Here is an 18166-nt window from a genome sequence, read left to right as displayed (position 1 = left end):
TTTCATAGCTAAACTAGGGAATATTTAATAGCTCTGGTTATATGAATTATTAAATTAACTCTTTCCTTGTAGTTGCATCCTTGAAACAGCCTATTACTGTAGCATCATCCAGGAAATCATAATGTATATTTATTCCACTCAGATTATTTGGGGAATTAAGGCTCTTATGAATTTGCTGTATTCCAACACACTGCAAACTGTTTATTTCAGCTACTGTCTTAATGTATCTATTTTTTAATGAGTAATTTTGTCTTACAGAGACAAAATAAGTATTACATGTAATTTGTCTTACAGAGTCTCCCTCAATGACTTTTCAGATCTCTGGAGCTCACTCTGTAGTATCTTATTGTTTTGTATCAAGCCCATCACAGAATGTTGGTGACCTTCATATATGGCAGGTGTCTTAATAATCTCTTTTTGGAAGGATTTTTGTATGCGTAGATCAGGCTTCTTTGCACAGGAACTAAAACATATCTTCTTAGGCACTATTTTTCTCACTCAGCTCACACTGAGTGAATTAGAGATGTTGTTTTCATCGGCACAGGGTGCCCAGAGCAGCTGTGGCTGCCCCATCCCTGGCAGTGCCCAAAGCCAGGCTGGACGGGGCTCTGAGCAACCTGGGACAGTGGAAGGTGTCCTTGCCCATGGCAGAGGGCAGAGTGGGATGGGCTTTAAGATCCCTCTAACCCAAACCAGTCTGGGGTTCTGTGATTAAATTTTTGGGTGAAAATTTGCCTGCTTCCTCTGAACAGCATCCGTACAAAAGCAGCTATTCCTGCAGCTGTAGGGTGAGGAACATTTTAGCACCTGATAGGCTCAAATGCGGACCTGAGCTTTGGCATCCGAGTGTCCCTGGGGGTTTTATATTCTGGAAACATCCGAGAAGGTTTTGTCACGCAATGGCCTTTAACAAACCCCCATTTACTCATGGACTGATGTTTGCTAGGAACTTGTTTCCTGAGGATGGGGCAGGCCCAAGTCGCACACGCTTAGACTAAAACAGCCCCAGACAGTAGGGACAGCCCTGAAGTGGCTGGGCAGGGTTCGGGGATTCCCCGTTGGGGACTGCAGCAGGTTCCCGTCCCTCGGGGAAGGGCCGGCCCCGGCCTCGCCGGGCTCCGCGGCCCGCCCCGCACACAACATGGCCGGCGGCGGCCCCGCAGCCCCGCCCCGGGGCGGTGGCCGGAACGGGCGGGGCGATGGCGGCGTCCGGCGGGGACGGCCCGGGCTGAGGGGAGCGGCGGCCGCGCTCCCGCGGGCAGGTGAGCGCGGGGCCGGGGCGGGTCGTGGGTGTCCGTCCCCTCCCCGACATCCCCCCTACACACCCACAGCGTCTCTACACATCCCCAGTCCCATCCTCTTCCTCCACAGCCCCGTACCTGTCCTACATACACACCCCACACACATACACACACCCCCACACACAGACACCCACACGTACACACCCCACACATGCACACACACACAGACACAGACGCGCACACACACACGTTCCTTCCCCACACAGACATCCACACGTACACACTCCACACATGCACACAAACACACCACCGCACACACAGAAATGCGCGCCCCTCCATCACTCCAGACACACCCGCGCACACACAGCCGTGTGGCTCTTTGAGTCTTGGGCTCCTTCTCCTCCCTAACGCTTCGGGAATCTCGCAGCAGGCCCTCCTGGCCTCCTCTGATGGCACAGCCAAAGTGGATTTTCCAGTAGTAAACTTAATAATGAAGCACAGTTACATTTTGTTTCTGTCTGAAGGAAGTTACTGTTGGAAGGAAGCAGCGGTTGCTGGGTCGCGTGCCGGAGGTGCAGCTTCACCCCTGTTTTGTGGTGTGAAGTCTGCCATCATCAGCACCGCGGGCTCCTTACAGTGGCTGTGATACCAACCAGGCTGCTTTTGTGTCTCAGATCATCAATTTGTACCAGAGCCAGAGGTCTCACCTGGGCCTTAGGCTGCTGCCAGGCTTCCCTGCTGCCCGTGGGAGCAGTCTGGGCAGGAAAGGCCGTGTTCTGGAGAAGTGACGGGCCTGCTGTGCCTCTGTCACATGCCTGCTGTCTCTTGAGTAGGAGCTCTGGTGTTTCGTGAAGGATTTGACTTAATAGAAATATGTAGGCTACGGCTGTGTTATGCAGCTCTTCTTTGATGTTTTGTAAACTAATGGTCTCAGCTGACCAGAAGTTTGAATGTGTGCATCTTTTGTGATGTGAATGTGTGCATCTATCTTGTGCAATCTCATCGGGTTATCTAGAGTACCTCTTTCCAGATTAGAGGATTCCTCTAGAAAAGTCAATTGTATTAAAATTATATTATTTGTTGTGCATTCTTGTTTGTGGGTTTTGGTGATCAATTTGTACAAAATTGGAAGATTTTGTTTACAGGCCACTTAAACATCATCTGAGATTGATTAAATTCTCCAGAAACCAAGGACAAATTTTCAGTCTGCCTTCGATTCCTCTGTAGCAGGAGGGGTAGGTGAGGCACCAAGATCCCAAAATAGGAAAAGAATTGTGCTCCTGTGAATTTTTTTTTTTATTTCTGGTAGAAGCTGTCTCCAGTGTTTAGCTCTGGCTTAATTTCAGCTCACCTACCTGTATGTGAATTGCTCAAGGAGTAAGAGAAACAGGTATAATGTTAGGTTTGAATTTTGGTGAACCTCTTGAGGTAGCTTGGAGATGTGAAGAATGTTGGTTTAAAGCCTTTTGAAAAGTTTACATTGTGGTTGGTTAATGCCATTGTAGCCTTTAATGCTTTTCCTTTTGAAGGGACAATTGTATCGCAGCAGACTAATCCCAGAACTTTTAAAACCACAACAAGGTGCTGTGTGGTATTACTGAGTCACTGATGATGGGTTATGCCAACTTCAGTACAAATAAATTAATTGTTTCATTTGCTTTTATTCTGGTAATATCTGGAAGGCCCAGAGAAAGATCATGGCCTTGTAGAACTAAGGTCCACACACAGGAAGACAGACCCTGAGCCTTTGTATACTCTGTTCTATCTAAGCCTGATTTCAGATTGCTTACCAACATGAATAAAAATATATGTGTCCTAAACTTTCTCAAATTGAAGTTTGTTAGTAAACATTTTGGCTTTGTAGGATTTGACAGGATAAATAGTCTGTGTGGGATTATATGGGTTATACCTCCCAGAAAGAAACAATAGGGGCCTGAGCTTGGTGGCAAATGTACATTTCCATGTCTAGTCCTGGAAAATGAAGACCCCTTGCATTCCAGTCCAACATGTTACTTGCAGAAATGGCATTATTATTAAATTGAATTAACATTCATTATTTACATTACTACATTTAGTAAAGGTGCTTTTATGTTTTAATTTACTTTTCAATGGAAAGTTGTGTGTAGAAGGGGCAGTAGATGGTGTTGCTTGTGGGTGTGTGATAACCCAGCTCTCCCCCACTCCTTTGCACGGGGAGTTTTGTTGTTGGGAAAGTAATGTAAGTAATAATAACAAATGTAGGGAAAATAATAAAAATATAGGGAGAACCACCCCCTACCCCCATTAGGTTAGTGAGGAAGTGGGATGGGATGCCCAGAGAAGCTGTGCTGTGTCTTTGGGGCTTTTCAAAGCATAAATGGGTAAAGCTCTGAGCAAACTGTCCACACCTCGTAGCTAACCCTGCTCTGAGCAGGAGGCTGAACCAGGAGACTTACTGGGGTCCCTTCCTGCCAGAATGGTCAGTGATCCTAACAAAAGGCTGACCTGGGCCAGTGAGAGATGTAATGTAGAAAGTGACCTCTGCTGTCAGGAGCTGAACTGCAGTTTGAAGCACTCAACTAACAGCCTGACAATCCTCCTGTAAGGGTTTAATGGCACCAGTTGCAAGGTCAGTAACTTCAGTTCCCTCCCCTGAAGTACTGCAAGTCTTGATTGTTGATAGAGCATGCAAGGGACTTCTCTTGGAATCATGGGTTTTTATTTTACAGGCACCATGTGATCCAGATGAACTTCTTGCTTCAAAAGAAAGCAAAAATATGTGTTCCTAAGTTAGAAACAATGCAAGGTCTGTATTGGTTCTTTAAACTTTACTCAATGTAGAATAGGGGGGTTCTATCAGTAGTATATTTAAGAGAAGGTTTTGTGCCTATTTGTAAAAGATGGGGAGTGTGAAAACCCTCCCTGTAACCAGTGTCCTTGTGTGCAGTTCTCCAGCTGAGAAGTGCAGGGTTTCAGTCCGAGCCTAGGTGCTCTTTCCCTTGGGTTGTAAGCTAATAATACTTATGTGGAAGTGTTTTCTAGGTGCCACTTTTCTTCTGCTTTTACTTCCCTGGATCCTCCCTTATTTTCAACTTTAAAATTTTCTGTATGAACAGGTTGATTCCACTTTGGGATAATGGCGGGAAAAGTAAAGTGGGTAACTGACATAGAAAAATCTGTTCTAATAAACAACTTTGAAAAAAGAGGATGGATTCAGGTGGCAGAAAATGAAGACTGGAATTTTTATTGGTAAGTATGCTACAATTCCCAATTTCTTTTATCAGTGTTATAGAGGCTTGCCCTGTTACTAGAGTCCAAATTTCTGTAATAAACTGTACTTTTCTTCTCTTCATGATAATGATTTATATTCACACTAACTATTCAACATTTCAATACTGAGAGTGAATGAGAAATTAGACCAAGATTGTGGTAAAAGGAGGAGAATAAATTATCTTTGCATTTGATGTTTGTCTAATATAAGCCCATGAAATGCTGTCCTAGAATGCAGTAATCTATTAATGGGCAGAAACAGTGCTCTTTAAATAAATGAAACAATTTGTGATGTTCCTTTCAAATGCATCAAAATGGCAGTTTGTGCTGCCAAATGTACCCTTTGTGAACCACTTATTTAAATGGACAGGAATCTAAATGAGCAGGAATCTGCTCATGCTTTTGGAATGCAGTTGGGAGAGTGGGGAAACACTCATGGAAATTGCTGTGTTGTTTTGTTTTGGGTTAGTTTTTTTTTTCTTTCTGAAATGATAATGTAGCAGATTGCTAGTATTCAGAAAATATTCTTAAATTTTTGCATTGAGACATCTAATATGGAAAATTCTTTGCATTTATGTCCCTGCTCTTATCTTCTGTGAAAAGTGTAGTTGATAACTGATTTAATGACCCTGTCACTGCAGCACTTTCATCTGGTATATAACTCAACGACACAGGTGTTTTTAGCAAGATCTCTTAACCAGTTTTCAAGTCATATGTTTGAATTCCTTTTGTAATCCAGGTAGCAAGGCAGTCAGTAAGAGGTTGGGTTTGTGGTTTTCCTGATGAGGAAAGGTGAGTTTCAAGAGTGTGAAGTAACAGATTTAGAAAGAGGATTCTGTAGCACTTGCGTACACTTCAGTCATTTTTAGGCCCTTCTGGGGATTGACCTGACAATCAACAAGCCAGAGTCCAGCAGGACCCACTTGTCATCTTTCTGTCCTCACTTCCTGCACCAATTTCAGTGGTTGTGGAAGGACTGATTAAACCTTCAGCAGGATTTCATTTGCTTTGTTAATAGAACTTCAGGATATGTTGGATTGTCACTGCAGCAAAATATTAAATATAAGAAGAAACAAGAGAGAGAAAAGATGAAGAAATTGGAGGGAAAAGATCTCTGATTTGTCGTCCTGAAGTGTGTTTCTTGAGAGAAATCACTTGGTGTCTGTCTTTGGTTTCAGGATGAGCGTCCAAACAATCAGAAATGTGTTCAGTGTGGAAACCGGTTACCGCCTCTCTGATGACCAAATTGTCAATCATTTCCCAAACCACTATGAACTGACCAGAAAAGATTTGATGGTAAAGAATATCAAGAGATACAGAAAAGAACTGGAGAAAGAAGGAAGTCCTCTTGCCGAAAAGGATGAAAATGGGAAATATATTTATTTGGGTATGTTGTTCTTATTTTCAGCATTCAGATTTTTCTTAGAGAGTCAATAATTGGAAGAGAATCTGCTTTTTTGTGTGTGAAGTACTGAACCTCTGGAGTGCTATGACATTAAAGTGGCTGCCTTGAAGTGCTCTGTTCCTCCTTTGGGTTTGATTCATTTGGGGTTTCTCAAAAATTGTTTTGGAGAGGGAAAATTGTGGGTTTAAGATACTTTGCAGTTAGGTTAGTGGTGAAACCAAAGGGCTCTGTTACTTCACATAAGAGAGGGTTACAGTTTCTTTAATTCAAAAGTGAAAAACTATTATGTGAAAATCTTACAATGGAGCAACAACTAAACCTTTTTGAAGGAAGGCTCTAGACAGAACTGAATGAACAAACACCTCAGAGGGGAAATCTGGGAGAAGTTGGGGAACTAATAATGATTGCTAAAATATAAAATAAAAAGCAAACCAGACAAAAAAAAAAAAAAAAAAAAAACCAAAAAAAAAAAAACCCAAGAAACTCAGACCCCAAAACTAAACCAAGAATAGATCAGGAATGAGGAAAACAAGAGTTGGTTTGGAGGTCAGAAAGCATTGAAGTGAAACAGAGTGAGATATGTGGAGTTGAATTACATCTTGGAAAAGTGAAATGAAAACACTTCATCCATGTAAGAAGGCAGGTCTTCAAGAATGGAGTTGAAGATAATTTAATAGCAAAAAGTGAAAAATGTTTTTCTTTAGGTTTCAGCAATCATGGCAAAACTGAGTGTGTGGGAGCAAAGAAAAATAAAAGAAGTTCAGAATAAGATATAATAAATAAGAATAATGGGAGTCACGTGGAAATAAAAATTATGCAGCCAAAGGGGGGTTTTGCCTGCACAGAGCATGATAAAGAATGGTGGAAGCTGATCGAGGAAATTGAGAAATTTTAATTGTTTTGTTGAAATGGTATCTAATACTGCAATGGCACAGCATATAAATGGAAGAAGAAAATCTATTCACATGAATTAGAATCTATTACTTTGAAGTTAGCATCGTGCAACATTTTGCAATTGTTTAAGTAAAAACTAGTATGTAAATGAGATAAAAAGCAACATGACTCTTAATGAAGGTGGATCATGCCAGACTGGAAAACTGAAAATACAGAACTTTTCTTTTTTAGTCTTTATGTGTCAGTAGCCTTATCAGGTAGAATGTCTTTAATTGTGCACCCTTTTCCCCCCCTTAATTCAGATTTTGTTCCTGTGACTTTTATGCTTCCTGCCGATTATAATCTCTTTGTTGAAGAATTCAGAAAGAATCCCTCCAGCACATGGATTATGAAACCTTGTGGCAAAGCTCAAGGAAAAGGAATATTTCTAATCAACAAACTCTCCCAAATAAAAAAATGGTCTAGAGACAGCAAAACATCTTCGTAAGTTCTTGAAACCAAACCCTTTATTGTACTTTCTGTAATTAGGGGAACTGCATCAACATGCTGATTGTCTGATGCATGGGAAAGGTATGCCATTATTATTATGATTGCTTTGTCATTTCATAGTTGGGTTTGCATTTAATCTCAGTTGTTATCTGGCTTCCTCCTTCAACAGGTTATAATGCAGCTTGTTTTGGTATGAGGAGGTACACAGAACTGTTCAATTAATATTCTTTATAAAATTACTTTCAGTGTTGTTGGAGAAAAACTTGCACAGAAATAAATTGTTTTGCTTCACGGTATTAAATAACAGGAAGCAAGAGAAAAAACTTCCCCTCAGCAATTTCAATAATTGTTTAATATATATTAAATCACTTTTTAAATTGGTAAAAAAGAAGAATGCATTTCTATGAAATAAATGTATTTTCCTTTTGGAACACAAAATAATATACCTCATGTTGATGATCTCCTTCCAAATGGGTGAAATAGGTCAGCAATTTTATGTTTTTCTCTGACTAGAAATTTTGATCACACAACTAATGGTTTTTCCTGTGACCAAGTGACTGGCTAAATATCATTTGAGAATTTTTCCCCCTGTCTGATTGCAAACTGAAGAATGTCACAATCTGAAAGTTATATTAACTTTTCACAGTGGTTTGCAGTTGCACACCAAGCAGAAATGCAAATATTCCAGTAGTACAAGACCTTGAATAATGAAGGTAATGCACTACATTCTTTTTGCTTGTCTGGACTTTGCCAAGCTCTAAATTCTCTTCAAGGGAAAAAGGCTGGCTTGTAGAGCTGCATTGTGAATGGCTTGGTCAGCTACTGTGTGTGTTTAAATGGGTAATTGGTCTTGGTCATCTCTACAGTATTTTCAGCTTTTTTTTTTTTATAAAACAAGGCCCGATGCCAAGTGTGTATTATTAACCTCCACAACTTTATACACCGTCTTGGCAAAAGATGCAAGATTTCAGTCAGTTTGAAATTTACAGAACACTTCTAAAGAAGCAAAAGACTTCAAGGATTGTATTGTTGCAAATGTCATACTGTGAGATATATTTTGTGTCTTTCAGGTTTGTGTCTCAGTCTTCCAAAGAAGCCTATGTGATTTCACTCTACATCAACAATCCCTTACTAATTGGTGGAAAGAAATTTGATCTTCGTCTCTATGTTTTGGTGTCTACCTATCGTCCACTGAGATGTTACATGTAAGGTTGCTTGTCTTTGTATTTTGTTTAGAGATAATGTCCAGTCTAGTCAAAATAATGTTGTGCATGTTAACCAGTAACTGGTATCCTAGGATGCTCACTTCCTTGCTACTCACAGGGATTTAACACATTTTAATGACTTTTTGCATTTAAGGTACAAGCTTGGGTTTTGCCGGTTTTGCACAGTGAAATACACACCAAGTACAAGTGAACTGGATAACATGTTTGTACATCTTACAAACGTTGCCATTCAGAAACATGGGGTAAGTGTGCTGATTTCTTAGATGCTCTTTTGTAGCAAGACTGATTTTCTTTAATTGTCCCAGGAACTTGGAATCAAAAGGTTTTGTCATACTCCTCATCATCTTGCAATTAAAATACTTCACCTTGCACTTACAAATAAATACATTTTAGAATGTAGACATTTTAGAAAACTACAAATCAGAAGTCAAGATAATGAGTTGCAGCTCTGTAATTGGTGTGATATTTTTAGTAATGACTCACAGTAGTTGAGAGCAGGGGTCTCCTTTAATTTAAAAGGCAACATACTCACTTATGAACTAAACAATGAAATTTATGAGCTTGGATCATGTGGTTATGTACTTTATAATAGTGGTTTAATATCCCCATCTTCATTTCTCCTTCCCTCTCTCTCTCTCTGGCAGTTAATTCAATTTCTTCTTCCCAGCACTTATTCATCACAGGATTTTCCAGCTTCTTCCAGTGTTTCCCCAGCCTCCTGCCCCTGCCTTCCTTCTGTGGGAAACCAAGGGAATGTGCAGTTGCAAACTTGAGATAAATAAGTGCTGCCTGGCCATCTGGTGGCTTCCTCTTGCATGGACAAAGCTGGAGCTCTGCCTGCAGAACAGTTCTGTCCTGTAATTTGCCATTGATGTTGATGTGCAAATATGAGAGCTTTGACAGCCCTTCCTTATGTCAAAGCAGGCTGAAATTCAGCAGTGGGGAGGGAAGGTTAGTGGGGCAGGGGTGACATAGATGGGGATAAAGTGTCACTTCCCAAGCCTTGTTCCTTCAGGGAATGACTTGATAATGACTGTCCCTTTGGTGTTTTTAGCAGATGTCTGTGATTTACAAACCATGCCTCTGGTACAGTCATTAAAACTCTATTGTTGCACTTCCTAATGCCAGAAGCTTTATTTTAATGGTATGGAAAATAATATGTATGGGCACACACACACACACTCCTGATTATATTAATGTAGGTATACACATGCACTCATACACAAGATATATGCAATATATCTTAAATTGAAACCTTGCTTAATATGCCTTCTCTGCTAGTGTTCCATAAGATGTGCAGCATAGCAGAACTGTTTTTGTCTGAATATTGCTGCAACAACAATGTAAATGATAATGTTGATAGCTCTTAACCAGGGTAAGTGGTCAAATATGCCATTTTTCAGTACTATAAACATTTTATTGTTCAGTTGCTGCTTTGTGAAGTGCTTCAAACATGTTTTGGTTTCACGGGGCACAGTGAGAATTACTTATGGTGAAAGCAGGTCCCATACAACTTTTAGAAAAACTCCTGGTGGTGTTGCCAGTAGCAGAGAAAATGTGAGGTGTGTGGTAGATTGCCTGCCTTGTTGTTATGCACCCTTCCATCTTCTCTACCAGTTAAAGAATGGTCTTCAAGATTTTTCCCAGATAAGAGAAGGGACTGTGATGGTGACATCACTTAGAATAAAGGGCAACAGAAATGAGTATAGAAGTAGCAGCCTAAGAATGTGGAATTATTACTAGAATGTTTGAAAAGCTTTTTATAAATTGTAAACCACTGATATCTGTTCAGTTTTGCAGAAAGGCAGAAGGAAAGTTTAATGTATGCTACCCATCCTATTTGTTCTGTTTTAAATGTGCCTATAACTTTGGAGGCTTTTAGACTGTACAGCTTTTAGTCTTCTAAAACTGTACCTAATTTGAGCTGTCAGTAATTTATAAAAATTATGATGAGGTGCTGGAAATTGTGTGTGTAATACAAACAAAACAACAATAATTCTTATACATAATTATTTTCACTTTGTTTTAATGTCTTTAATGAAACAACTGTAATTATGTAAAGCTCTACCCAGTTGCAATCTGTTTTCACTTGAGTACTTGATCTGAAGGGCAAAGAGGGCTGAAACTTTGATCTTTGTTCCCTTGCTGGAATCTGGTGTCATGACATTTTTATAATGGAGAAAATCCTGAGAACCATGTTTCAGATCTTCATTGGTACTGTCCAGTTCTTCAAATTTACTAATGGGGGAGCTATAGGAGAAAGCCTAATAATAAGACAGGTGCTTCTCTGACCTTGTCCTAGAGGACAGCAGAATTTGTTCTTCTGAGAGCTTTTTTATGCTCTATGCATTGTGTTTTGTAATTTAGCAGGCATACAATCATTAATTCTCAGAAATGCTCTGAGGAGAACACTTTATAAAGGGACAAAGCATTTGCCCTGGGAGTTCCTTGAGGGCTGAACATGTGCCTTTCCATCAGTATGAACACCCCTTGCTTTGCTCTTGTCTTTGCATTTAAAGAGAAATAATGCACAGCCTTGATAGCCTCTGAAAAGACAACATAAGGTATCCTCCTGTTTTCCCCTGTTCATTTTCAGTAATGCTTAGTGGGGTTTTGTACTGAATTACTTGAAAATTTTAACTTTTAAAAACAATTCAGGTGTCGTTTCACTATGTTCTTGAATGTGGCTGTTATCAGTAGCACCATTAAGAAGATACCAGGGAACAAACAAGTTGTGCTTTAAGTAAATAAACACAGACAAACACTTTCAAGTGCTGCATTTTACAACAGCTACCTTCAGTGAAATTCTGCTGTTGCTCATTAATCGTTTTTTCCTTATCCCCAGAGGAGCAAAATGTTCAGTTCTTTCCTTTCACATTTTAAAACTTCTATTTCCAAATCATAATTCATACTTTATATAAAACTGTCCAAGTACCCAGTTTTTTTTCTCCTAACAAAGATTTATTACTTTATTTACGATGTGTGATACAAGCATATTAAAACTATAATAAAAGCAATTGTTTATGTGGAGGGCAGTTCAAAGTTGAGATGTTCATGAAGCTGCAAGAGCAATTAGCCAGGTTTGTTTTTAGAGCAGTACTTGTAAATATAAGGGGACTTCTTGTGGGGATGAGAAAAAACCTGCTGAACAACTTTGAAATCTTAGACTGAGTGAACTCCTTAACTCCTCAGGATGATTACAACCATATCCATGGAGGCAAGTGGACAGTGAGTAACTTACGCCTCTACCTGGAGAGCACCCGTGGGAAGGAAGTCACCAACAAATTATTTGATGAAATCCACTGGATCATTGTGCAGTCCCTGAAGGCTGTTGCGGTGAGTGCTGCCAGCAATAGCATTCCAGCTGCAGGCTTCCCAAAGCCATCCCAGCTGTAGGCTTCCCAAAGCCATTCCAGCTGCAGGCTTCCCATAACCATTCCAGCTGCAGGCTTCCCAAAACCATTCCAGCTGCAGGCTTCCCAAAGCCATTCCAGCTGCAGGCTTCCCATAACCATTCCAGCTGCAGGCTTCCCAAAGCCATCCCTGCTGCAGGCTTCCCAAAACCATTCCAGCTGCAGGCTTCCCCTAACCATGGAAGTGAGCTTGCCATTCAAACCCCTGCATCTCTTTTCTGCTCTTTGAGTGATGGTGTTGATGCTGATTTCTGCAGCTTTCTTATCTCTTGATTTCTTGATATCTCTTGAGATGAGGGAACTGAATCTTGGGTGGGTGAGTGGGTTGAGCTGTCTGTGGATATTTGCAGGAGTGAATAAATCTCTTTCCTTGAGGGATTTGTGAACTATTTAATATGACTTGATACTGCCCTTGTGAATAGTATTAAGTTCTGCCAAAATGTGTGACGTCATTCCAGCAATAACAAATGTGTCAAAGAAAAAAAACCTCTGGAGGACAGTTTATCAAAGCAAACCTAAGGCTATTAGCTCATCAGAGTTACATAATGTACTTTCACTACTTTTATCCATAAGTCACAGAGTTATTATGAATTTATTAAAAAAAAAAAAAAAAAAAAAAGAAGCAGCAGCCAGTTCTCTGCTTGAGTGACTTTCTAGTGTTGGGGGAATATTCTGTGATCACATTACAGGGCAGGTACCACTCTGGGAGTCAGCTGGGGTAACTGAGTTGCCAAGGACTCTCCTGGTCCCAAGTACATTGTCTTGTCCTCTCTTTTGGGTTGGTCCTGGCACCATTTAGAGCTGAATCAGCTCACTTGTGCACTGACAATTACTACCTTGCTTTATTGATGGCTTGGTGTTCTGCCAGGGGAATAAGCTGAGTCACGGAAGGAGCAGATGAACAGCAGAATCAGCACGAGAAACAGGGACAAGGTCGTGCAGCTAGGATCAGTGGGAGCTGGGGAAGCATGCCTTAACCTGGCCTCTGCTGTGCAGTCATATCTGAAGGTGCTTGGGGGAAGAAAAGGGATATAATCAAATGCTAGCAGAACCTTAGAAGAGGAGAAGTGGTAAAAATTATGGAGCATGAAATCTGTTGTTCCTCTGTCCTTCTGACAATGGCACATGTAATTAGATTCTTGTTCCTCCTCCCCTCTTTCAGTCCCTGAAGAAATGAAAAGCTTCATTATTAGTTATGGGGAAAATATCTCAGAAACCTTGACAAAGTTTTCTCTAAAAGATCTAATGAGCTTCATGTAGAAGAAAGTATTATACCGTGCATACTGCAAATGTTTATATAATGCATATATAATGCATAATGCAGATGCTGGAAAGCTCCTGGTTCTCTAGGGGATGTGCATCTAAGCAAACTTGATTCCTGCTCTCTCTTGGCTTTAGGGTTATATTTACCTTGACTAATTAAAATTTTTAAATGTATTTTGTAATTGTTTGACCTAAAATTTCTGCATAGTTACAGCAGCAGAATAAAAGAAATGTCTTTGAATTGCTTTTCTAAAGTTTGAAGAATTCACAATTATATGAAGCTGTAAATTTTCAAGTTTTCTGTTTTCTTCTGATGCATGCAGGCTTTAAATATAGTTATTACTTTTGCAAAGTATAAACCCACTTATTTTCACTATGGAAACATAATGGAAAATTAACATAACTCAATACTTGGCATCAGTGCAATCATTAGTATTGAAATATTTAGATCCAGCCTCAGAAAAAGAGGCAATGCTGAACCTACTAGTTAGCAAGCTTATATTTGAGTTACAATACTGAAAAGTGTTGTAGAAGATTCATAATGTCATTACATGTGATTTCTAGCAAAGAAAGTAGGTAATTGGGTTACTTACTGAAGAGTAGATTTTAATACATACTACTGTCTTTTCTTTTTCCCCAGCCTGTAATGAATAATGATAAACACTGCTTTGAGTGTTATGGATATGACATTATCATTGATGACAAGCTTAAGCCCTGGCTAATTGAGGTAAAGTTCTATAAAATACTTCCTTCTATAAAAGTTCCTTCCTTCTATAAAGTTCTATTAAAAACTTCCTTCTCATTTCACGGAATAAAACTAAGTAGATTTTAATGTAGTCTTTCCTCTTTTTAGATAGTATTTTTTGCTTATCAGGTAAGTGGATTAAGAAAAACACTGGAAAGTGACACAGTTCATGTGATGACTAAGCTACCATGGGCTTTTCTTTCATATTTTTTTGGTGTTTCTATTTGTTTGTGGCTTTCTGTTTTGGTTTCTAACTCCAGTGCATCCACGCAACTGCACTTCAGAGGCAGTGTGAATGTTAGCAGCCCTGTTAAATACCTGATCAGTACCTGAAAAATGGTTATCGACTTGATGGAGCAAATCATCAAATTTAATTTTTAAATGCTGTCATGGCCTTAATGTTACAGATTAAGAGGAAACAAAAGGGGCATGCAAAGTATAATTAGGATATTTGGAAAGCTTTTTTATTTTTTACATAAATTTCTCTTTCATTTATATACTTTAGCTTTGTATGTTCAATATAAATTTTATCCATCCCTCTTCCTTCTCAATCTAATTTGAAGTGAGCTTCATAAAAAAAATTCTGTTTATTGCTTTGATACTACTTCTCCAAAATAAATGTGGAACAAAGATATGTTAGATGAGTATGTTAGGTTTAATTAAAACAAGATACATTGCAGTGCTTTGAATAGAGAGCATTCTCCAGCTCACAGTATAACAGAAGAACTCAGGTAAGAACTTAGAGAAAAGTTGTTTTCCAGAAGAGAGCCACAGATTTCTGTGTGCAACAGTGGCTCATGTAAACTGGGCAAATTTTAAGGACTCAAATGTATGGGGTCTGTAACCATGTAAACAGAAAATTAAATAAAAATTCTGCCTTGTCTGATTGACCCTGGTGAATCTCACCTCAACAGAAATCTGCAGGCTGACACTGCAGCCACTTAACTGGCGGTACTTTCCTGTCTAAGTAAAATGAAAAATGCCCAGTGGGGAATTCCTTCCAGTGCCTGAGGAACTGAAAGATGTGCTTTGAGCCACCAAGGCTCAATTTCCCGTATGGAACACACAGACATCACACATGCTGTTTGGAGAACACTCCAAAACTGATACTGACTGGGTTTTTTCCCCTTTTGTAGGTTAATGCTTCCCCTTCTCTTACTTCCAGCACCGCTAATGATCGCATCTTGAAGTATAATCTTATTAATGACACACTTAACATTGCTGTGCCTAACGGGGAAATTCCTGACTGCAAATGGAATAAATCTCCACCAAAAGAGGTTCTGGGCAATTACGAAGTCTTGTAAGTTTTATCAGTGTTTCATAGAAAGGTCAATGTTTTTCTTTCACCTCACTTTTTTTTTTTGATGTGTAATGTAGACCAAAAAGATAAGGTAAACTTCATTCTGATATGAAAAATGGGCACAAAGTACCACTTCATTTCTTTGGAGCTGCATTGGAGGTGGGAGTGCATTAAAGCAGAGTTCCCTTGCCTCGTGTCCAGAGACAATGTTGCCTGATAAGCTCCTGCTTGCACCTTCTGAGCTTCTAGCACTAGAACTGAGGGACAGAAGCAAAGAGAATGTTTGTCTTCTACATGTGCAGAACTTTAATTTTATGGAAGATAATATATACATGGTACTTAAACAGTTAAAATAGTTGGTTCTGGTTTAAAAGTTATTTGATGCAAATTTTCTCTCAGTTCATGGAAATAATGCCTCTTGAGTCCTGTGAATAATGAATGTAATAATAAATCATGGAATTGTCAGATATTTTTTAATTTCCTCGATCGGTATTATAAGGAGAGAAATGAAGGAAACTGAGACTTTTTATATTGGAATGTCTGTAAGATTTATCTAGGATGGATTGGTTTTATGCAGAAGAACACTGATTTGAATACCATATTGCTGACACAGTTTCTTATCTTTTTTGAGAAAATGTTTGGATAGTTTCTCTTAGCATTAGTGGTGCAGTCGCTCAGTATGTCAGGAATGCCCTTTATGTACATAGCTGATCCACCAGTTCTTGCTCATCTCAAATACGTTTTCTCTATACTAGTAAAAGCAGTTAAATATAAGTGGTCTGAATTAGGATTTAAGTGTTGTTCACATGGTAGCTATGAATACCTATAAAACAGTATAACTAAGTATATTTTATGATTTTCCTACAAAATTCTTTGGTATTATCTTCTGTTAATTACAATTACCTATTTATAGCCAAATTCTGCTTGGACTTTGCATAGCAGTTGAAATGTCAGTTTATGCTGAGGTTATCTGAGGCTATAATGGAGTTAGATATCTACAGAACCACTCATCATTGTGCTTAAGTGTTACAAATACATATCATCAGATGCATTTTGTTTGATCACATGGCTGTTTAGTTCACCTCATTCTTTCCCTTCTCTCTTTGTGATGCAACAGGGGAGTTTTAACACTGCAGCTAACAATCCTCCCTTTGAAGCAATAGCTCAGGAGTTATTTGAACTGGCAGCAGGCTCATGTTCTGCTTAACCACAGACCTGCCGAAGTACATAGTGAACTTCACAAGCACAAAATTTCATAAGCTTGGGAGTTTAACTAAAGCTGCCAGATGACTTGTTTCCTTCAAACTGGCGCTGAAGATATTTCTGGATGATCTGTATTGTAAAATTATAGATTCATAGACTCATAGCTGCATGTCATGCTATGCCTGCATGAAGCCGTATGCAGAGCAGCTTGTATCAAACTCCAGTTCTAGACAGTAAGCAGGATAGAATGTAGAAGTAGAATGTACAGGGCCCAGCTGTTTGTGCAGCAGCACGAGGCACTGAAGGGGTTTCCTCTCCTGCAGATACGATGAAGAGATGGCGCAGAGCGACGGGACTGACCGCGACCTGCGGGGCCGTCCTGGGCAGCCCACGGGGGTCAAAGGAAGCCGTGCAAGAGATTCAGGAAAGCCTGTCCTGACCACCTGGAAGTGATGACAGAAAAAACAGCTGCACTCTTGGTAGGAGGACATCAAGAATAACTTGAGGTTTTGGAACAGATTCCTATGTTTTGCTACATTGCATGTAGGAAATACTAATGAAGACAAAACAGCCTTTGAAAAGTGAAACAAACGCTCAAAATCCAGGAACTGTACTAGACATATACTGACCTGATAATTATTACAATAGATGTAGAGTGTGTATGTATATACAGTTCTGTTTATATGATTTGTATAAACTAATTCTCAGTAATGATCAAGAACTTTATTTATAAAGTGGCAACTCAAATGCATATTCTGAAAGAATCTCCTTGCTGTTCTGGATAGTATTTATTTCCTCTAGTAGCCTATCCCTTCCTGCCTATAATAAATGAGCTGTGGATTCTATAAAAGGATGATGGTGGTAAACATTAATTTTTTCACAGTGATGGTTCATATTCTTGTAGTAAAAGAAAAGCAACTAGAAAAAAATAGCAGTACATGTACTTGAGGCTGTTGCCAGTTAATACAGCTATTGATTTATAACCAGTATTAAAAAATTGAAAAGCAAGTTCTTATATGCTGAAGGTTGGGGGTTTTTATTTCCTTTAAGTGTTCTGAGCTCCTAACTCTTTAAAAGTAGGAAGTTTTATGGACTGAGGTAGTATTTCAATGGTATATTGATGGACTGTTTCACTAGCCATTAATTTTTATTTAGAGATAGTGCATGTCTGTGAAAAACCCACAGAACAAAGATACTGTGATAAATTTCATTGCTTGAAGCTGATGATAAATCTTTATTTACACCAGAAACTCTCAGTGTATTTATGGATGTATATAAGCCAAATATCTGTATATTTTTGTATGTTTAATTTACAAAGATATTGTTGCACATGGCAGTCTATTTCTGGTAGCTATGTTAACAGTTGTGATGATTAGCTACCAAAACTAAGATGCAAAACTTAGCTACCAAAACTTAGGAGCAAAAGATAAAAATGGATATTTCAGTCTTCTAACAGCAAAGCATATGAATAAACTAGTGGGGTCTGTGATTGGCTGTTGCTTCCGCTTGACTTCAAACAAGATATTGGGTGGTTATTTATAAATGCATTGGTTGGGTTTATTCTCCTCTCTCCCTCCCTCCCTCCCCCTTCTTCCTTTTTTCTTTTTTTCTTTTTCGTAAAGTTTAACTCTCCCAAAGATTTTAGTTTGTTGAACATCTAAACCAGACCACCTGCAACTGCACCACTTCATCTGTTTTGGAAGATCCTCCTAGAAGAGGGCAGCAAACCATGGTCTCC

The 18166-nt window shown here is 39.3% G+C and overlaps 1 protein-coding gene across 2 annotated transcripts; it reads left to right on the top strand.

The window, feature by feature from the left end:
• The first annotated feature begins 1196 nt into the window (after positions 1–1196).
• Positions 1197–17917, top strand: TTLL1 (TTL family tubulin polyglutamylase complex subunit L1). Of its 2 annotated transcripts, XM_063154252.1 has the most exons (11): positions 1210–1262; positions 3950–4026; positions 4337–4469; positions 5669–5877; positions 7092–7272; positions 8349–8483; positions 8638–8746; positions 11697–11840; positions 13821–13907; positions 15062–15225; positions 16752–17917. In XM_063154252.1, the coding sequence occupies exons 3-11, from the start codon at positions 4357–4359 to the stop codon at positions 16879–16881; spliced, it is 1272 nt and encodes a 423-aa protein (XP_063010322.1). In that variant the 5' UTR covers positions 1210–1262; positions 3950–4026; positions 4337–4356; the 3' UTR covers positions 16882–17917. The 2 variants fall into 2 exon arrangements, with proteins under 2 accessions (XP_063010323.1, XP_063010322.1); XM_063154253.1 differs by lacking the exon at positions 3950–4026 and having other exon boundaries at positions 1197–1262.
• Positions 17918–18166: the final 249 nt, after the last annotated feature.

Source organism: Melospiza melodia, chromosome 4 (assembly GCF_035770615.1).
Source record: "Melospiza melodia melodia isolate bMelMel2 chromosome 4, bMelMel2.pri, whole genome shotgun sequence".
NCBI lineage: Eukaryota > Metazoa > Chordata > Aves > Passeriformes > Passerellidae > Melospiza > Melospiza melodia.
Note: the sequence above shows the minus strand (reverse complement) of the source record. Positions and strands in the feature narration are given on the sequence as shown.

Bases quoted from the DNA above. Each gene is read 5' to 3' on its own strand.
- TTLL1 (XM_063154253.1), top strand. From the start codon at position 4,357: ATGGCGGGAAAAGTAAAGTGGGTAACTGACATAGAAAAATCTGTTCTA. The intron at 8,747-11,696 runs GTAAGTGTGCTG...TTAACTCCTCAG, and splicing joins TTGCCATTCAGAAACATGGG to GATGATTACAACCATATCCA. The intron at 15,226-16,751 runs GTAAGTTTTATC...CCTCTCCTGCAG, and splicing joins CTGGGCAATTACGAAGTCTT to ATACGATGAAGAGATGGCGC.